Below are 21,324 nucleotides of genomic sequence, written 5' to 3'. Positions count from 1 at the left end.
TAGACTTGTCCATTTCAGCATGGGCCAACACAGCTTTAGCGGCCCTTATCTCTAAGGATTGCAGTATCATAAAACACACCTGCCAAAAATAAGTAAAAATAAATGTGCATTTATCATTCTAGGCAGGGATGCTATTATCCTATTGTCTGTAAATAGAGTTTTTTGTGACATGAAAGAACATAATTTAAGCGGTATTTTGAAATTTTCCCAATGTGTGAGGGAATTCATAAAGTTGGAAGTGTTTGTGTCTGTGTTTGGTGGGATGCAAAACCAAAAAAACAGCTCACTGAGGTGAAAAAGAGTTGGGAGGCTGGGGTCTATATTAGAAGAACGAATGTTTAGGTGACCGAACACCTAAACATCGATCTGCTAATATCGAACCGCACAATGTTGAACGTCCCAGGGAAACACGTCCCTTGGCCACAACACAAAAAACATTACTTTACATCTAAATTAAGTGGGGGGCTTCACCCCCCACACCCCTCGATGTAGGAGGCTGTGTCCCCACACCCCCCTAACTAAATATACCAACTCCGAGATCACTCAACAGTGGGGAAATAGCAAACTCCGACAAACGGCAAAGGGAAATCTTTCCCCTGCGTTAAATCATCCGTTCGCCATTTTTTGCTTTCGATATTAGAAAATCGATGTTTAGGTGTTCGATCACCTGAACTTTCGGTCTTCTAATATAGACCCAGGAGGCTGAAGGTAATTCAGTGCATCTGTGTGCCATGGCTTGCTAACATGACAGGTAATTAAATGCGTCTGTGTGCCGTGGCTTGCAAGCATGACATTTGCAGCCACCCACCTGACAGCTTCATGACCTGTCAGAGACATGGGAGTCATGACATACCGTTAAGGCCTTTCAATAGCTGCTATAACACTAAAAAGCAATGCAATCTACTTTTGGTCTAAGAAGCTCAGTTGTGAGTGTTCAGCCATTTTACAGTGAGCTGATCGAAGGAAGGACACTCAGCAAACTCGGAGCTACAATATATAACATTAAGTATCCTGTTTTTTGTTTATTTTGTTCTTTATTTCTTTGTTGTTTATAGCACTTTGTGTACTGTGTATTTTTTCTAGCTAGTTTCACTGTATGTGAGGTATTAACTGGAAATTGTCCACTCTTATTAAGCATCTGTTGAGTTGTTTGTTTATGATAACTTGTTGCAGTTAAACTCTTTTTTCTAGTGGCTCCTTTAGCTGTTTAAAACTTTCATTTAAAGGCTCACTGCTGCTTTTCAGCTGTGAGTAACATTTCTGCTGTTTGTTTCCCACCCTCCCTACCTGTTGGTATAGTGTTTTTATAGTTGGTGGCTTTGCAGTTACCCGCCCCCAGTGTAAATTTGATCTGGGACCCTCCTCCCAGTCTAGTGTCATTACCTCATTCTACCCAGTACAGGGAGAGCATTTGAGAAGGCCAATCAGCTTAGTTTCTGCTACTCCTTTCTCTCTTTTCTTTCTCTCTTTCCAAAAAAAAAAAAAAAAAAAAAATGATCTGCTTTTGCTGTATTTGTGTTTTTTCCTACTTTATTTTGCATTTGCGTCATCTTAAAAGTACTCAATTGTATTTATTACTGCTTGGTGTAACTCATTGTAAGCCTTTTAGTTTAAGCACCTGGACTTCAGACCAGTTTTACATTAGGAAGGTTTGTGGTCTGCACTGTAGTGGCAGAACAGGTAGCTTACATCCTTCTAAGTTGGGAACTGCTGATTGAGGGCTCAGTGTCTGTTATTCTAAAAGTGTATTAATTCTGGTTTAAGCACTTGGGCTTGAGGCCAGTTATTTTACATTAAGAGGGTTCGTGTTCTGCACTCTTGTGGGAGGAGAGGCTGGACTCTGTCCTTCTGAGCTGGGAATTTCTGGTTAAAGCTTATAGTGCCTGCATATTTGAACTGCTTCTTACTGAAATTGGTACACCTCGTTTGCTGTAGCATAGACTAGATCCAGGCCTGCTGAATCTAGCTTTATTTGTATGCTTGTTGTTTGTTTATTTCCCTGAAACGCTAATTCCAACTAAAACGCAGCCTTTTAGCACTTCTGTGGATCCCTAGTGATATCTGCATTGCTTACTGTACTTATTTCCTTGTTTCACTTGAAAGAAAGTTACTGTTTGTCGTTTTTGCATTTAAGTTACCTGTAACACATTACATTTAAGTTACCTGGCACTTGCTCACTAAAGCAATTATATAAGTCATCTCTAAAAAATTAAAAGCACTACACCCTCACAAACTCCCCTTGAGTACCTTGTTCCCCATTGGCCCTTTTTTTCAATTATAAAGGAATTCCCAATACTATTCTAGCATGTCCAAAGGTCAGTTGTCAATCTCCTCTCCGGTCCAGCTGGTGAATCTGGGAATCTTGAGGCAATGTTACAACTGCCTCATGTACACAGACAACCCTCTCCTCCTCCCAACAAATTCCAACACATGTGAGAGATGCAACCATATAGCCAAACTGGAGGCTAAGCTCTCTCAACTCAGTACTGGCGTAACCAGTCAGGAGGAGAAGGAAACCACACTCACTACAATTCCAGTCTCACAGAGACCTACCACGACAACAAACCAAACACATAAACACACAAAAACATACTCGGAGGCTCTAAATAAAAATCTGCCTAAGCAGCAGAGACCTCCAAAGCAGACACCCAAGCAACCGCTACCCCAAAACAAAACACATGCAACACATAGCTCACAAAGCCAGTGTGCCGAACAGTCACAGCCATTAAGGCTAAACAACACACCTGATACACTTGTAATAGGTGACTCTATCGTCAGGCACACTGACGTCCCACTCACCAGGCTGAACAAGGAGAAGGTCACAGTGAGCTGCCTGTCGGGCGCTAGGATCCGCCACATAACACAAGCACTCAGGTCACTCCAAGGCAAGTACAAATATGACTCAGTCATTGTCCATGCTGGTGTGAATGACCAGAGACGTACCTCCCTGGACTACATGAAAAGAGACATAGAGGAGCTCTCTGAGCATGTAGCCCAGGCCGGTATGACCCTGACCTTGAGAATCATCTTACCCTCACCAAGAATGATGCCACAATATGAAGACAAGATGATCAATTTCAACAATTGGCTTAAGTGTTGGTGTCATTCAAAGGGGAACCAATGCCTGTCAGCCTGGGATGACATGCTAGACAAGCCACGATGCTTCGCTAGGGACGGCTTGCACCTGTCACCCCTGGGCTTTCGGATATTGGCAAAGGCTCTTGCTACCCCATAGTGCCTTTTTAGGCAAGGCTCAAAAGACAAACCCACCTCCATAGGTATCACAAGGGATAAGAAACTAAGAGTAATGCTACTCAACGCCAGAAGTCTAAACCTCAAGATGCACGCACTCGAAACTCTCCTTAGCATGGAGAACATCGATATCTGTGCAGTAACAGAAACCTGGTTCAAGGCTCCCGAGAGCACCCCAGCACTACCAGGTTATATCTCATACCATGCTTTTCGGCCCCAAAACTTGGACCGAACCACAAAAGGAGGGGGAGTATCAATATTTGTCAAAGATACCCACACCTCCAAGTTGGTGGCACAGCACGAAGCATCAGAGACTATCCATGTGCAACTAACTGTGGGTAAAACTGCCTTCCAGTTTATAGCCTGCTACAGACTACCCTCCCAAACACAGGAACCCCACTTGGCCTTCCTGAGAATACTGGAAAATATGAAGGTCTCTCTAAACACCATTATATTGGGCGACTTCAACTACCCAAACATAGACTGGGAGCATTACTCTAGCTCCAACACCCTAGCCCAAAGGTTCCTAGAATTTATAAACTCAAATGCTATGGAACAACTTGTTACCACTCCCACAAGAGGGAAAACATACTGGACCTGATCATCACCAACATGGGGACACTATGCTCCAGACCAGAAGTGTATCCCTCACTGGTAAGATCAGACCATAAACTAATCTCACTGGATATTCACATCCCGACCCCACCCCCTGCCCAGAAAACCACAGTGAAAAACTTCTCTAAAGCAAATTTCACACGCCTCAAAACCGAGGCGAAATCCTTCAAAGCCCCTGGGCCTGTGGAAAATACGGCCCAGACCGCAGAATCCTTTATAAAAGCATTCTATGAACACCTTCAGGAATGCATGGATCATGCAATCCCAAATAAAACCAAGACCCAATCCTCCAAAGGCAGACATCCTGTCTGGTGGACCCCAGCCATAAACAAACTATACAATAGAAGGAGGAAGCTACTACATGATAGAGCAAAATCCCAAAAAGGGAAGGCATCTCTGATCAGTATTAGCAAAAAACTACGGGCACTCATAAAATCGTCTAAGGCCGGCTTCAAGAGAAAAATTGCACAGGACACTAAGGATAATCACAAGGCTTTCTTTAGTTATGTTAGGAACCTGGGTGGGAATTCCCAGATATGCTCAGAATTAGTCCAAAATGACAAAAAAACACCGAGCCCACAGACATTGCCAACATCCTAGCTGACAGGTTCAGTGCAAACTTCTCCCCCCTCCCCACCAAAAGGGCAAATATCTATCCCAACAGAGTGCTGCCCCTGACATCTCAGATGCTCAGGTAAGAGCCGCCCTCTCCAAAGCAAAAAACACAGCATCAATGGGACCAGATGGTGTCCCGGGCTGCGTCCTACATGAACTCCAAGAAGACCTAAACCCAAACATAAAACTACTGTTCAATCTTAGCCTTACTACAGGATATGTACCCAAAGAGTGGCGTACAGCAACAGTGGTCCCTCTCCACAAAGGTGGTGCCTCAACGGATCCTGGAAACTATCGCCCCATAAGCCTGACTAGCTTGGTCTGCAAAGCTATGGAAAGGATCATCATGGACCTCATAAATAAAGATATTGGGGACCTACAGACACTGGATCCTACCCAGTTTGGCTTTGTTAAAGGCAGATCCTGCCTCTTAAACCTGGTCGATTTCTTTGAAACAGTCACCAAGGCCATTGACGAGGGGAAGGTGGTCCACACAGCCTACCTGGACCTCGCAAAAGCCCACTCGGGCATTATAGATAAGCTCACCATCTTAAGTATAAACCCCTATGTCACTAGATGGGTTGCAAACTGGCTCAAGGACAGAACCCACATGGTTAGAATTGCTGGAGCCATGTCAGACTCCAAACCAGTTACAAGTGGCATCCCACAAGGCTCAGTCCTGGGACCTCTCTTGTTCGGTATATATTTCCCAGCGGTACAGGCCAACACGGAAGGACTGTGGCTGACCAAGTTCGCAGATGACTGCAAACTGGGTGCCATAATCAACTCTCCAGCCGACACAAGCATCCTCCAAAAGGGCCTCATAGAAACAGACAACTGGTGCCAGAGCCATGGCCTCAAGCTAAACGCCAAAAAGTGTATAGTCATCCCTTTGGCAAAACAAACTGCCCACAAATTACCACATAGGTGGTAATCCATTAAGTACAGAAGAAGTCATTAGGGACCTGGGGACCCAAGTTGATAGCAATCTCTCATTTGACAACCACGTGGCCAAAGTGGTTAGAAAAACATTTTATATAGCCCACCTAATCATGAAGGGATTCACATCTAGATCAGGGGAGGTCATCGTGCCTCTTTACTCATCCCTCATCAGGCCCATAATTGAGTACAATGCCCCTTTTGGGATGTACCTTACCAGACACCTGCAGCAACTGGAAAGACCCCAAAAGTACCTCACCAAGAGGATCAAAGGGCTCAAACAGATGCCATATGCTGCCCGGTTAAAGAAACTCCAGCTCTACTCAGTGGCATACCGCCTGCTCAGAGGCGATCTGTGCCTGACGTATAAAGCCATGGTCCAACCCGGAATTAATGGACATGCTGCACCTCAGAAAATCCAAATCCCATCGAGCTCAGCTCGAGAGACTTGAACCTCAGCACTGAAATAAATAGGACATGCTGGAGGGACAGATTCATAACCCAGAGGCTCCCTTCACTCTGGAATAAAATCCCAGTCCAGGTTAGGCAGAGTCCCACATTGACTCTCTTCAAGAGGAATCTTGATGAGTGGATGGGAGATCGTAGGTTTACCCCGGCTATCACTTCTGTGTCACTGTTAGACAGAGGCACAGTATACTAACCTCAAAAAAAGGCATAGCAAAATTAATTTAAAATGGGTGGCGAAAGCCATACACACTCTGGCTAGGCTTATAAATGCCCTAGGGCAGATAGCCTAGTATGAACCTATGAACCAATGAAGATGGAAAAATACAGATGAAACATAGATCAGAGAGGGACACCAGTTTCAACTCTTTTAGATTTGGCATCATCAACAAAATCAGCATTGACCCTAGGGGTGGTGACTGAGAAAACAGGTTGGAATATAAAGAACTTTTATGGCAGCTTAAATTGAATGTCAGTTCACCCCCGGGGTTTAAATAAGAACATTTTCATTAAACCTGTATTAAAATTGAGAGCAGCAAGATTATGATGGCAGTAGTATATTCATTTTTTATTTTTTTCATTTTTATTTTATGAATGAGTATTGATTATTGTGATTACATTAATTAATTTAGTTTTAATAGTGGAGATTTTTTCAGTATTTTACTTGAAATTTGTAATATATTTTTTAAATGCAATTATACTGTATCTCTTTAAATGTAGTAGAGTGTTTTTATAAATTAATTATGCCATCAGGAACTAATTAGGATTTTATGTATAAATACTAGGCCATGTGATGACTAAACCACAATTCTGAAGAAGTCTCAAGTGTAAGAGTAAGAGATGAAAGTGCTTAATTGTTTTAAGTATTTATCGTTCTCTCGAAAATAAATGCAAATGCGCACATAAAATAAATACGTTTCAGGTGTTATGTCTTTGCCTTTTTTCAAAGTTATCAGTTTGTTTTGCAGGAACAAACAACGCCCTACTGTTCTTTATTTGCCAGCTGCATATCCTGTAGATGGAGGGAATAACAAGGCGCAGCTGATTCTAAGACAGATGATTAAGATGAACATGCTTCAATGTCCTGGACATAGTGCAGGCTCTGAGGCCTTGTTTTTAGTAACACACATTGCAATCAACCAGCTGCTATCAAGGCCCTTAACACACATGCCACTACTACAGGTCCTGTCAATCGTTGTACAAATATCCGCCAGTTCTTTTGTTCTGTGCATAGCCAGAACAGTTTGCAAAGTAAAGAAAATTTATTTATTAAAGAAAATAAAGTATGCCTTCAAGGTATATTTTTAAATTACAAAAAAAACAGTGTTTGAAAAGCATGGTAAATAATAAATAAAGAAGCACCACACCAATAACCAGGATGCCCAGGGCTAATAAGCACGCAATTTATTAAGTGAAGTGCTTTCATCTTTGAAACATAAAATACTTCATCAGATGATGCTTTTTCATATAGTCTTAAAGCGCCACTTTTTAAAAATATGCAAATTATTTTGTTTCTTTTTAGCATTTTCATCATCCAGATTAACTTGGACTTTTCTGAAACAAAATACCAATCGACTCAAATCTTAAATAATGTTCACTAAAAACATATAGATGTCATGTGACACACCTCAATTAAAACACATCTTCTTAAAAGAAATCAAAAATGTAAATATTTCATTTCAATTGTCTCAATTTCAAAGGTTTCCTTATACTAATATCATCATTCAAATTAAAATAGGTATCACTATTCCATTCTAATTGCTATAATGGCTCCTCTTTTAACAGAGATTTAAAATCCCCTCCCCTTTGGTTAAACACCACACTATCTTACACAGAGAAAACAACTTTCTTGAAACCTGCACATTTTGCTGCATGACTCTACAAAGCATTGTTCACATTCTTTTGGCTAATTGCATATAAATGTTCATAAATCCTCTCATGTAAATAATTGGTAGACTTACCAACATAAAAACAAAATCATACTGTGCATTTAACAATGTAAACAATGAACCTACTTTGACAATTGAAAAATGCTTTTACTGGAATTCTGTGCTTCTAATTACCCACAACAATAAACAGGCATTCTAGCTTCAAGCTAAACTTTGGTTGCCTGGGTCATAGTCAAGGCTTTATCCCATCATTCCACACTATTGCTCCTACAGAAGAAGTTAACTAGCATTCCTAAGCTACTGTGTGGTAAAAAAGTTGAGGTAGTCAAACTAATGAGTTTGGAGTCTAAGTGAGGAATTCTATAGGAGGCCTACAGAATGGTCTCCTCACGTATGATTTCAGCACCATGTTGGGGAGGGGGGGTCCAACATGATATTTATATAATCTCTGTAAATGAATACTCTAAATGACCTGGCTGGATATAAAACAGGCTGGATCCAGCTAATAGCACAGAAACCCAATATAGTAGAAAATGTTTGCCCATGACAAAAATGATTATTAATTTTAATTGTCTTGCTGTAGGAGATGAGAAAAGTATTATTCTGTCATGCCAAGTGCTTGTTTATCCATCCATCCAGCCAGCCACAACAACTTTTTTTGCATTTTTGCACTTGGGGTTGGGGTATCGCTTCACCAGTGGCAATCAATCAACTAGAACCAAGGTTTACACTACCAGGTGGCCAGTCCTGCCGTGGTACTGTTATCCACACTACACACTCAAATGCACATTCACACCTATGGGTAATTTAGATTGTCCAATCTCCCCAACTAAATGTCTTTGGAATGTGGGAGGAAATAGAAGCACTTGGAGGAAACCCATCCAAACACAGGGAGGACATGCAGACTACACACAAATGGTACCCCAACCAAGAATCGAACCAGGGAACCTCTTGCTAGGGGGTGACAATGCTATTAATTGGGCCACTTTACCACATGATTTTTTGTTCCTTTCCTATAAAAGGAAGATAGTTAAAACAGTTGCAAATGCCTACATGGAAGCTGATCATAAGCCTATTTTACCTGAAAACAAGCCAAGGGACTAGCACTAGAAGCTGCCCAGATATTGCTGAGGAACAATACAAGCATACTCTTCTAGCTGTAATCACATCTGTGAATTAATAAGAAGAATCAAACTTACAGTAATTTGGGTGTTGTGACAGTAATGAGGGGGAGGAATTTCCTGCTTAAACTACAAATTGGAAAGCACTTGTGATATTTCTTGAAAATATTAAGTAGGTGGGGAAATGTGGTAGATAGTAACTGCTGAATGCATCATACTAGCAAGAAGTGTTAAAAATCTTTATCAGCTATTTTTTTTCCAAACAGCTCAACAAAACTGCAGCCCTATTACTTTGTAGTGCACAAATGAGTTGGACTCCATGACTATAACTGTACCGTTATGAAAATGGGAGACCACATGACATGTTGAGCCCTGCAACAGGAATTAAACTTTAAATATTCCACTTTCTGTCAACTCAGGGATGGGTAAGAGGTTTGTTGGGGGAGGGTGTGTGCTTGAATGTATGTCTGCGGAAGAGTGAATGAGGATGGGTGCCTGCACTAATGGGATGCATGGGTTGTTAGTGCTGACTAGTGCAGGAATGTGCTGGTTTGTTATTATGGCAATTAAGGGTGATTCCAAGACATGCAGATTAGCTGTTAATGAGGTTTTTACTTATTAAGGCTAATGTGTCTCTGAATCATAATTTTCTGCATCATGGAAATAGTTCATTGTATAAACTTCTCATCCTTGTAGGTCTACCCATTTTGTTGCTATTGGATCCAGTGGAACCTACTACTTTAGGGCACTCTCTATATTTGCTTTTTGGCTGAAATTATATAGCTAAAATACTCATTTACAATTTAGCCTTACATATAAGCTGACTCAGAGGAAGCTATGCTGCATCTAATAAGGATTTAAGCATGGAACGTATGAGGACCACAGGCATGTTCTTTTTTACTTTTCTGGCAAACTCTTACGTATTGTAAAAGAGCAGGGTTGAGACATTTAGTAAGGCCTTCATCATGAAATGAAACTGTAACTCTCTCTTCTGCTTTCCTTTGATAAACACTTGGTATGTGGTTCCTGATTCACTTTGATAAACACTTGGTATGTGGTTCCTGATTCACTTTGATAAACACTTGGTATGTTGTTCCTGATTCACTTTACCTACTATAATGTTTATTACGTTGCTGCCCAAATTGTAATTAATGCATATTTTTTATTATTAAGCCAAAAAACAAGAACTCCCAGGGAGTGAATGCTCTGAGCACCACACACAGTCCAAGAATAATAGTAAACAAAAACCACAGATACCGAAGCAACACAAAGCTGTTAGAGTCAAAAATCATCCATTCCACGATAAAATAATTTATTCAGGAGCCACAATAGAAACAAATGAGGTAAGCGCTTTCACCCAACAGGGCTTCATCAGACCATAAGCACTAATAAAATAGGTATTCCCTTTTATATAAAAAAGGCACAAAACCAAGATTAATGAATGATCTTAAAGTGATAGACATGTCTGCAAATGACAAACATCTATACACTAAAACTCAGACACATAAACAATTGAATAGATCAATAATGCATAAAAAAAAAAAAAAAAAAAAAAATATATATATATATATATATATATATATATATATATATATAAACAAAGTTTTAAAAGATATATACCTATGCATAAAAAACATATATGTATAAAAAATACACATTACAACACAACCCTACCTCTACCTAAGCCCCCTGAACTTCAAAAAGGGCTTAAGGGGTACTTTGTCATTAAGTCCAGGGTCTTGATCTGCCCTGAGCCTAATGATCCATTTAGCTTCCTGACTCTCAGTGCAGTTCCTGGTATCCCCACCTCTGGGGTTAGCATATATCATGTCAATAACTCTAAACTTAAACACATGGATATTATCTGCTCCCAGGACATCTTTAGAAAGTGCATTAACAGGGGACCTAATCCTCATCTGGTAGAGGTGTTCACATATCCTGTCCCTAAACTTCTTATCTGTCTTGCCAACATAGAATGCCCTGCATGCTACACAGTACGCTAGATATACTACATGCTCAGACATACAATCAGCAAGAACCCGGAACACATATCTACTACCATCAAGTGGATGAACAAAACTTTCACTAGAATCTATACAATCACAAAAATTGCACTGATTGCAGGGAACTGTCCCCAATATATCATGTGTCTCAACTCTACCCATATGGTTGGGGTAGCACAATAACCTCTTCAGGTTGAATTTATTCTTGTAAACAAAGTGTGGGGTATCACCTACAATCTCGTTAATACTAGGGTCCACTGTTAACACCTCCCAATGAGTCCTAATTGCATCCTTAACACTTCCCACATCTTAGGTATGAAACAGGGGTACCCTGATCCTATCAGATTTAATAGACCCCTTAGAAGGCTCCAATACACTTTGACTAGCTGAAACATCTGAAAAATAAGGAGTGGCTACACCCTCCCATAATGTGGACAAACCACACAACCCCTTCTCAATTTCCTCTGTCCTATATGCCCTAGCCATGACACTTTCTCGCAAATCATTCAGTTCCAAAGTAAATCCTGTATGGGATGGATTATACCGGGATACCCTCATGGCCTGACCTCTGACCACATTCCCAAATACATATCTTGGGTGCATACTATGTCTGTGTAAGAGGGCATTTTGATGGCAAGACTTCCCATATACCCCAGTATTCAATAACCCATTGTCCAATCTCTCTATGTACATGTCCATCCAAGATCCAGAATACTTGTAACTAAACTTCAGAAATTCAAACAAATTATTAACCTTATCAAAAAATGCAGTCAACTCATCCATGGTCCCTTTCCAGATGAAAAAAAAGATCATCTACAAAACGTCTGTAGAAAGGGACCATTGAAGAGAAGCCCTCCAACTTAAACAAGCATTCTGTCTCCCATGCTGCCACGAAGAGGCTTTATCTGTGATCCTCCCTTGATGAATTTAAGCATAACGTGGACTGCCAAAACTTACAGAACAGCCTGACTTTTTTTTAGGTCCCCTCCCTGTTTCAGTTTTTTTGCCTTTCAGTCTTTAGCTCTGCAACTGACTGTTGTGCGTCTGTCTTGCCTGTATCTTTATTTTATTTGTTTTCTTTGCAGCAGCTATCTCTTGGAATAATCTGTGAATCATGCATTAATCAACGTAGCATGATAATCAGATGAGGATGTATTAATGTCGTATGTTATATTTCTGTTAGATAAGCTGTGCAAACAGTCTATGCAGCATAAATAAATATCTGTTTCAAAGTAAACACTGAAAGAATATATCACCGCTTGGTTTTAGTGGCACTATGCACAATAATGTAAAATTGTAATTTTGATAGGCATTAATGAATCTTTTCCTCCAGGGGCTGCACTGAAAAAGGGGTTAGCCTAGCTGGTTACCTGGACCTAAAACAGTTAACAAAATGCTGCTTTGATTCTTGTCGTTGACCCTCTCGATTGGACCTCTGCTGTCATTCACTATGACTGTTTAAGTCAGCGTGGAATCCCACCCCTACCCCATTTGTGATCATTACGTCTGCATCATCTGCACGCATGCTTGTACTATTATCCAGACAGAACATGACTTCAAATATGATGACCTGGCATACAGCAGTACCTAATTCTCAGTTCAGACATACCACAGTTCTTACCTGTCTTACTGATGACACACTTTCTCTAGGGTCTGACACTGTAAATTAGTGATCTGAATATCTGAGTTTAGAATGAATTCAGTCTCTTTATTTTAATGTAGGTTTTCTGTGTGCTACAGGGTTGAAGGCAGTGCTAAAGTAAAGTACATCAATCAAATTACATTTCCATTTGTCATCTGTGATCTGCCATGTTACTGGTTCAAGTTAAATTGGTAGCCCAAGCAAACCGGAAAGGTAGGCCCATTGCAGTTTAACAGACCTTTAACCTTTACATTTTATATGCTTTGAAACACACTTCGAGAGTTTTATATCTACAATGACATTGTGACTATTAAAGTATTGCAACTTATGCCCACCATTTTTCTATGCTGCTTACAGGCAAAATATTCCAAAAGCAATGATATCTCCTCTGAAAAAAAATCCCACTTAATAAATAAACATTTTGTTGAAGTTTATACACGTCCATCCTGTTATGGTATAGATTACAGGCATGAACACTATGACATAACATAATCCTTTTAATATTAGTATGCAGTTAGCCTGTATGCTTCAATGACTGCACTGCCTTCCTTTACCTGACACACTTACAGTGTCTCCATTTTGCTTACATGATGAACTGAGATTGTGTCACCAAATACAAGGACAGGCACAGGTACAATACGTGCAGTACAGCTGTAAGCCTTCTCTTCTCAATGTAGCAGTACAGAGAGGTGAAACACAAATGGAGATGGGATTATTCAACTGCAGTGTTTAAAAAAGCAAGACATTTCTTTTTAAGATAACACCATTGTATAACAGGAATACACTGTGGCAGGGTTGTAGCTAATTCACATATTTACTAATTATGGGGGGCTCTAGTCTGATCACTCAGGCTGTGACCTCATGACCAAACAGTAACCCCCCACTTACCCATATCCTGACAATGTATGTGTTGTTTAAGTGTTATGCGTATTAGGCTTGACATAGTGCAGTGTGTCATCAATTTTATATAATGCCAAGGAGATAGGCAATAATATTCATGAACTGACAAGTACATGTAGTCATATGTATGCAGATAAATAAAATCCATAGCAAGTATGCCTTTTACATAATAACATCTTCAAAGAAAATTTTTCTAAATGCTTACTCTGACATCCGAGAGTTAAGTTCTCCAACAGAATTGCAGTCAAACCAACCAATCTCCATTCTCATCACTTTCCGAAAATAAGCTTTTCGGATTTTCTGAACTTGACGTGCTGCAGCTGTTACCCAGAAACATATCTAAAATTGTAATAATTCATACAGCTTTATTCAGTAATCTGAGTTATGTTAAGAAACAGACTATCATTAAGTTTTTGTGTGTACAATGTAAAATGACTTGGTTAAATAGTTATACTAGTCAAATAAAATTGTTTTTTAATTATTTTCATTATACTTGCAAGATACTAAATTGGCTTTACAAATTTTGCAGAAATACACTTCTCAGTAAGTAGTACCAGTGCCATAGTGTTAAATACATAAAACAGTAAATTAACATGCATGTTTCTAAATGATACATGATAGTTCATGCAGAAGATTGTGGGATACATGCTGTCATATGGTTGAATGCTACTGAATTGTACTACTCCAGCAAAATTAAAGGCTATATTTTATATAAAAAATCTTGGCATCTTTATATAATGTATAACTAACAGCAAAACATCCTTTAGACCTTTTATTTATTTATTTATTTTGGTTGTTCGGCAAAATCAGCATAAAGTTGAAACAAATTTTCTCCCTAGCCTTCATAGACTTCTTCTGTAGTCACTCCAAAACCTATTAGTGGAACTCAGCAAAGGCAAAGTCTGAGCACATCTGCATAAAAGAAAACCTTATGAATATTGGGTGACCCTTCCAACTTTTATTTCAAAGCCACTTCATCTCAACAGATCAACAAACTACTCAGGGAGATTATACTTCTCAACCTCTTAGTGCAAGAATTCTGGGCAAAGCCAAAATAATGGTGTAACAAAGGCCCAAATTTGATATTTTTATTTACTGGGAAAGTCCAACTTGGAACAAAGCCAATTTTCAATGGAGGCCCGGGGAAAAACACTCCAAACACGTTTTTATAATGTGGGAGGAAACCGGAGCACCTAGAGGAAACCCCCACGAATGCAGGGAGGACATGCAGACTCCACACAGAAGGCACCCCAGCCAAGAATCAAACCAGAGAATCTCTCACTGTGAGGTGACAATGCTACCACTGCACCATCTGCTAAATGTTGTTCTTATAAATTTAGAAAGTTGCAGGAATAATGAGTTTTGTATTAATGTGCATTTTCTGAAAGGACCGAAGTCTACAATTTAAATGTCTGTCATTTACTCATTTAAGTAACTTCAATCTTCAATGATTTAGCAGAAAACCACAGATTTTAAGAAAAACAGACTAAAAATAAAAGGCAAAAATCTGTACATTCTTTGAAAATCTGGACAGTTTGAGAGTCATGAAGCAGCAGGAGCTGATTGCCTCCTACCCGAATGTATCATTGTGACAGACACTGCAGTCATTCTGACAGTCACTGATATCTCCAAATATCATTTGCAAAAAGCCTTCAGTTATGCTGAAAGAAGGGAAACTGTTTTGTCACTTTGAGGGTGGAGTACCTGAAATCCTTAACTATTTTTAAACAATCAACTTTTTAAAAGACTTTTTTAATTAACTTTTTAAAGTATTCATGCCTAAGCTCTTTGGAAAACAAGATAAAACAACACATGAAGATTGAAATGTAAGTAAAACATCAATAGAAAATTAGATAGTAAAAATGAATGGTAATAGTTTTAAAGGCTAACGGGTTAAAAAGAAGTTTTTAAATAAACAAGTCTTTCATTTTTTTCTAAAAGAATTGCCATTTAGGTGAATGCCTAAAGCTGACAATACAGTGCATTTCACAAAAGAAGAACCTGATAAGCAAATTTACTTGATTACTTAAGTCACATTTTGGGAATCACTAACAGCCTATCATCACCAAAAAGTCTGATAATCATGTAGGACAAGATAACTAAGAAGTAACATCATCTAATTTCCCAGGTTACATATTGTGGGTAGCCAGAGCAGACTTTGTGGCACAGATGCATAATGTGTCCAACAACCAATCAACAATCAGATTAATGAGTGATAAATCTACTGCAGACATTTGAGCTTGGCATCCATTAACTTAAGATGAAGAGCATTGCATAACCCATTTGAGTAGATATCAGAGGAAAATGAGCAGTTAAAAAGCAATCATAAGGAAGAATGCAGTTGATAAATACAATATTTATTGAATAAAACCCTTCCTTACCCCACTAGCTAGGAAATCTATTGCCCAGACTCAGCTTAATTCAACCCTGTTCTATGCATCTGCCATTTATGCCAATCTATCTAAGCTTAACCTTTCCAAACTGGAAACTAGCTATAATAATAATTACTAGATTTGCCACTGGCTCCCCTTATAGAACCCACCACTGTCTCAACCTTCAACAACTCAGTTGGTTAGAACTACAAAACCAACTACAATATAATCAACTGCTGATTGCACAAAAAATTCTGCACCACCCCACCAACACCCCTATCCTTTCTAATCTGATCTCCCATACAAAAATCTTACAACACTACGCTCAGCTAATAAGTTACAGATTGCCAACAATATATCTAATAACAAAGCAGGAGATTCACTCTTTTCCAGTGTTGTTGGTAGAATCTGGAATAAGCTTCCAAATACACTCACTTCTCTCTCATCTACACAACTCTTTAAGAAACACCTCAAACATTACCTAAAAAGACAATGGCTTTGTCCCTGCTCAAAGCCTGATTGAAAAATACTCTTCACTTTTTCTCCTCCCCTCCTCTCATGCTTTATAACAAATACCCCACCTTGAGAGTCATTGACTATCAACTACTAACCCCTTCTTACCTGCATTATTGTCCTTCCTAGTCTCTATTTTTCTTTTTCTTACTTATTGGTTTTTATTTTTTCTCTCTAATGAATGTTGATGCTTAATTACTATGTTTAACTGTTGCCTGATTGTATTTGTAACCCTTCTATTGAATTAAGACATGTTTATCTCCAAAATCTACTCTAATGTCTCTGTACAGTATTCACAAAATTTACTTTCTTTACATATTATGCTGTATAATTTAAGCTAGTCATTTTTTTTCTAAGTTTTTAATGCCTTAATGTATTTGTGCATGGAGCTTTTCTCCCCGGGCCTCTGCTGAAAATGGATATGTATCCAGCTAGACTAGCCCGGTCAACAAATATAAAATAAATAAATAAATAAATAAATAAATAAATAAATAAATAAATAAATAAATATTCCAAAGATTATAAAGATAACAGAAAGATTTAGCTAATAGCATCAGTTGTTATTTCAGTGATATGGTACTGTCCAAAATGACTTCAATAGCGTGTGGTCTTGTTACAAAGTATATCTTGTTCCTCCATCATTTTATCCCCCCCCCCCCCGTGTGGGGGTTGGGTTAACACAAGGGAATATAAATGCCTTTATAACTACATGCCATGACAGTGCTTGTATCTTGATAGTGATAAGCTTAAAATATCATTCTGTGAAGGAAGACACCTAGACATTTCTCCAGAGGATCAAGATGGCTATCTAATACTGAAGGAAGGAGTGGCAAAGCTGGTCAGCAATAGCACAGCACTGATATCTTAATTCAAATAAAGTAGCCAAAGGTACTGAGCTGAGCCAGTAAAAGTAAGCCAGAATAGTGACACCTATGAGACAGCATTAGAAACAGATTAACAATATATAATATAATGGGAGATCCTTGCAAATTACAGGTCTTTAAGTCTTTGAGTAAAGACATGAGCAGTCACTATCTGAGCCCAAATGAGTATCGAAATTTAGAAACCACGTCACAACACTTAATAGTATGGGGAGCTATATACTGAAAACTTTTTTCTGCACATGGCTACAGGCAAGGAGTGTGATGAATAATACGCATTGTCAGAGGCTGAGTATACTCCTACAGGGTGAACATGCTTCACCGTGTAGAAGACCTAGCAAAATTCTCAACAATTCCCTGCAAATAAACCCAGCTGAGACAGCTGCCACATTCACCCTTGATTTTTAGCAATAGCTAAACAATTGCATAGAAAAGCCGGAACCTGTTTGCCTTAAATATAATGGTAATTTCAGGAATAAACTTCTCTAGTGGAACTCCCGTATTAATAAATGGTATAACAAAAGATGGAAAATGATGAAAAATTGTAAGAAATCCCTATCCCTTTATCTCAGGACCCAATGAAACATGCTAGCAAGGAACTTAAGAGTACTATTCAAAAATGTAAAGCAGGATACGTGCTTAAGGTCACTACGGATACCAAAGGAAACTATTCCTCTGGCCTTAGCTATGTCATAAAATTAAGGAATAATGTTCAACAATGCTCTGAATTCTTTTATAATGATATCACATATTTCAATCCCAAGGATATAGTCAACATATTATCAGACAAGTTTAGTGTTAACTTTACCCCACCTACCCACATTATTGCCCCCAGTATCTCAGAAAAGTTAGTCATCATCATCATCAGCCCCCATTTTCCCATTTTTACATGGGGTCAGGGTATCACGTTAACTGTCGCCAGCTCTCTCGATTCAGTGCTACACTCCTGCCTTCTTCAACACTCATGCCTCACTGTCAGAGATCTTCTGTCACACAATCCTTCCACCTCTTTGCTGGATGTCCTCACTTCCTCTTACCTTTTCCTGTCTGTCTCAAATCTTCCTCACCAGATTGTCTTCTGCTTTTCTGCACATGTCCAAACCACCATAATCTGTTCTCTTTGATCTTTTCTGCAATTGGAACTACTTTGGCATCTGCTCTAATGTCCTCATTTCTTCATCTGTCCCACAGTGTAAATGTTACCACTTTTCTCAGGCACTTCATTTCCATCACCTCTAGCTTCTTCAGCTGTTCTGCTTTACTGCCCAGGTTTCTCTACCATACAGTAGTACTGGGCACACCACTGTCTTGTACACCTTACTTTTCAGCTTTGTTGGCATTCTTCTGCCCTAGACTACACCTGAGACTCTATGCCAGTTGGCTGCAGCCCCTCGGATTCTAGCTTTGACCTCTTCAGATTTCCCTTCTCCTCAACCACCGCTCCCAGATACATGAAGCTGTTGACCTGTTCCACTATCTTCCTTTCTATCTCTATTCTCAGCTTCTTTTGATTTCCCCAATCTGCTGCCATTATAACCGTCTTATCTGTGCTTAGTTTCATCCCATGTGCCTTCAGTTTTGCATTCCATTCTCCTATCCTTTGCTGAAGTTCTAACTCAGAGTCTGCCTGTAATGCCACATTGTCTGCATACAGCAACTTTGTTGAGCTGCCCCCTCTGACCTTTTTGCTGATGTAGTCCATCACTAGTATGAACATGAGTGGCCTCACAGATGAACCCTGTTGTACACCCACTCCCACTGGGAACCCCTCTGTGAGGCTGAACACTGTTTGTACTCGAGTTGTTGGGTCCTTGCCCATAGCCTGCACTAATTTTACCAATGTTTCTGGGACTTCAAACCACCACAGTACTGCCCAGAGCAGCTTTTTTGGTACCTTGTCATATGTTTTCTCCAAGTTTGGTTATGCCCAGTTGGACTCTCTCCTCTCATCTCTAGCTTCTTCTCAAATATCTGTCTCACTGCAAACATTGGGTCAGTTATGCTGCATCCTGATCTGAATCCAAACTGCTCATCTCCCATCTTACATTCCATTACTCTGCTTATCCGTTTATCGATCACCATCTCCAGAACTTTTATGCAATGTGATAGATGTTTGATGCCTCTGTACTGCCCACGGTTATTGATGCCCCCTTTGTTCTTGTACACTGGCATGAGTATGCTTATTCTCCAGTCATCTGGGATATGCCTTTCTCTCCACACTGCTATTAGTACCCTCAGGAGCCATTTCTCCCCTATCTCACCCAGCATCTTTATCATATCTGCTGTGACCTCATCTGAGCCTGCTGCTTTCCCAGACTTAATTTTCCTTAGTGCTATTCTTACTTCTTCTAGGGTGGGCTCCTCTTCTTCTCTCATCACAGGCTGTTTCTGGAGCAGTACAGCTTCTGTGGGGTTTTCTTCATTAAGAAGCTGCAGGAAATGCTCCTTCCATCTGCCTTTGATGTCCTATGGACTGGTGAGCAGGTTGTTGCTGTCATCGCTTATGAAGGGTGTTTAATTATCTTCTTTATCTTTCTATCTTTACCTTGCAACGTGATATAGTTTCTTTGTGCCACTTTCTGAATCACTTTCCAGAAGATGGTAGAGTGCCTTCGATGCCCCATTCTATGCTATTGCAATTTCTTTCTTAGCTTATCTCAGAAAAGTTAGTGTCCCCCGTAATCGCTTTGGAACAAGTCTTAAAATCCCTGTCAAAGACTAAAAGTAATACTTCTGTGGGACCAGACAACATACCAGGCTGAATTCTCTTCAGTGCCAAGTATGTGCTGTCTGAGCTTCTACTCAAACTTTTTAACCTCAGCCTTTCCATAGTATTTGCACCAGATACCTGGAGAACAGCCACAAGTGTGGTCTCTTTCCAGATCCTGGCAATTATAGACCCATCAGCCTCATCAGCTTTATATGCAAAGCCATGAAATATATCACAGAAGAATTCAATTTATACAGAAACAGACAACTTAGCAAATCTAGAGCTCTATCAGTTTGTTTTTGTGAAGAGCAGGTCCTGTCTCCTGAGCCTTGTAAGGCTGTAGGCAGTGGTCACTCAGTGCACATTGGTTATCTTGAAGTGGCCCAGGCTTTTGCCACTATCCCCATGCTGGTATTGCTAAAACATTACAAAAATTGAATGTAAACCCTTATGGTATTCATTTAGTTGCAAATTGAATAGCTGACAGACCCCAGGTTGCAAAAGCTGCTGGCATCCTCTCTGAATGCAAAATTATAATAACTGGGTACTTATGTGGACAATTCTCTCTCATTTGATCCTCATGTTACTACCATAGTTAAGAAAGGTTCTGTCTGGCCCAGTTAATTTACAAGTGAATGCCTTCAAGGTCCAAAGACATCATCCTGCTACTGTACTCTTCCCTTTTCAGAGCCATCACCGAATATAATGCTCCGTTTGGTATTTATAAATCAAAGTATCTTGCCAACTAGAAAGACCTGAAAAGGACCTTACCATTTAACTCAAAGTCTTTGAATCTTTCCATGAGCCTGATTGCTTAGCCCAACTCTCTTATAATCAATAATCCACAGGCTGCTCTAAGCTGACCTGTGGCTTCATATCTGAGTCATGAAAGATAGGCAGCCAGATTCAATAAAGCCTACATGGTCCATTTACACTGTGTATGGCACAACATGAACATGGTAGCAAACTGTTTTGGATTCAGTAAGAGGCTCTACACAGTATATAGTGGTGCACAGAGCCATGCAAACAATGTGACATGCTAATTACAACATAAGCCGCTGAATTGTATGCTAATCAACCAATCCAAGATGGAATAGCTATTAAACAAGCTATAAAGCAGCCGTGTAGACTCAATGCTGGTTTTCCTTGTGAAATCCAAAACCTATTGGAATACAGCCATGGAAAGGAATCTACACAGAAAGAATGTTAGGGGCTGCTGTTGCTTTAATTCACGTGTATGTGCAACAGGCTGAAGTCTATGCTGCTGCTGCTAATAGACCAATGCTATGAGGAAGAGTTCTCAAACTCCAGTTAGCTTATAAAAATCTACATGATGTGGAAATTGTAGAGTGCTACAAGGTAAATAGAGACACACTACAGGAACTTTGCAACCTTTTTTGTCCTCAA

At 39.6% G+C, this 21,324-nt stretch overlaps 1 protein-coding gene across 1 annotated transcript in view; it reads right to left on the bottom strand.

Annotated features, from left to right (window-relative positions):
* The window catches only part of ABCB11 (ATP binding cassette subfamily B member 11), a 991,743-nt gene that overhangs the window by 482,121 nt on the left and 488,298 nt on the right, over positions 1-21,324 (bottom strand). The window contains exon 8 of the mRNA XM_044075586.1: positions 13,647-13,780. Within this exon, the coding sequence (XP_043931521.1) occupies positions 13,647-13,780 (134 nt within the window). The remainder of the gene's footprint in view (positions 1-13,646; positions 13,781-21,324) is intronic.

This window comes from Protopterus annectens, chromosome 6.part1, assembly GCF_019279795.1.
Source record: "Protopterus annectens isolate FY-2018-M chromosome 6.part1, PAN1.0, whole genome shotgun sequence".
NCBI classification, from domain to species: Eukaryota; Metazoa; Chordata; order Ceratodontiformes; family Protopteridae; genus Protopterus; species Protopterus annectens.
Note: the sequence above shows the minus strand (reverse complement) of the source record. Positions and strands in the feature narration are given on the sequence as shown.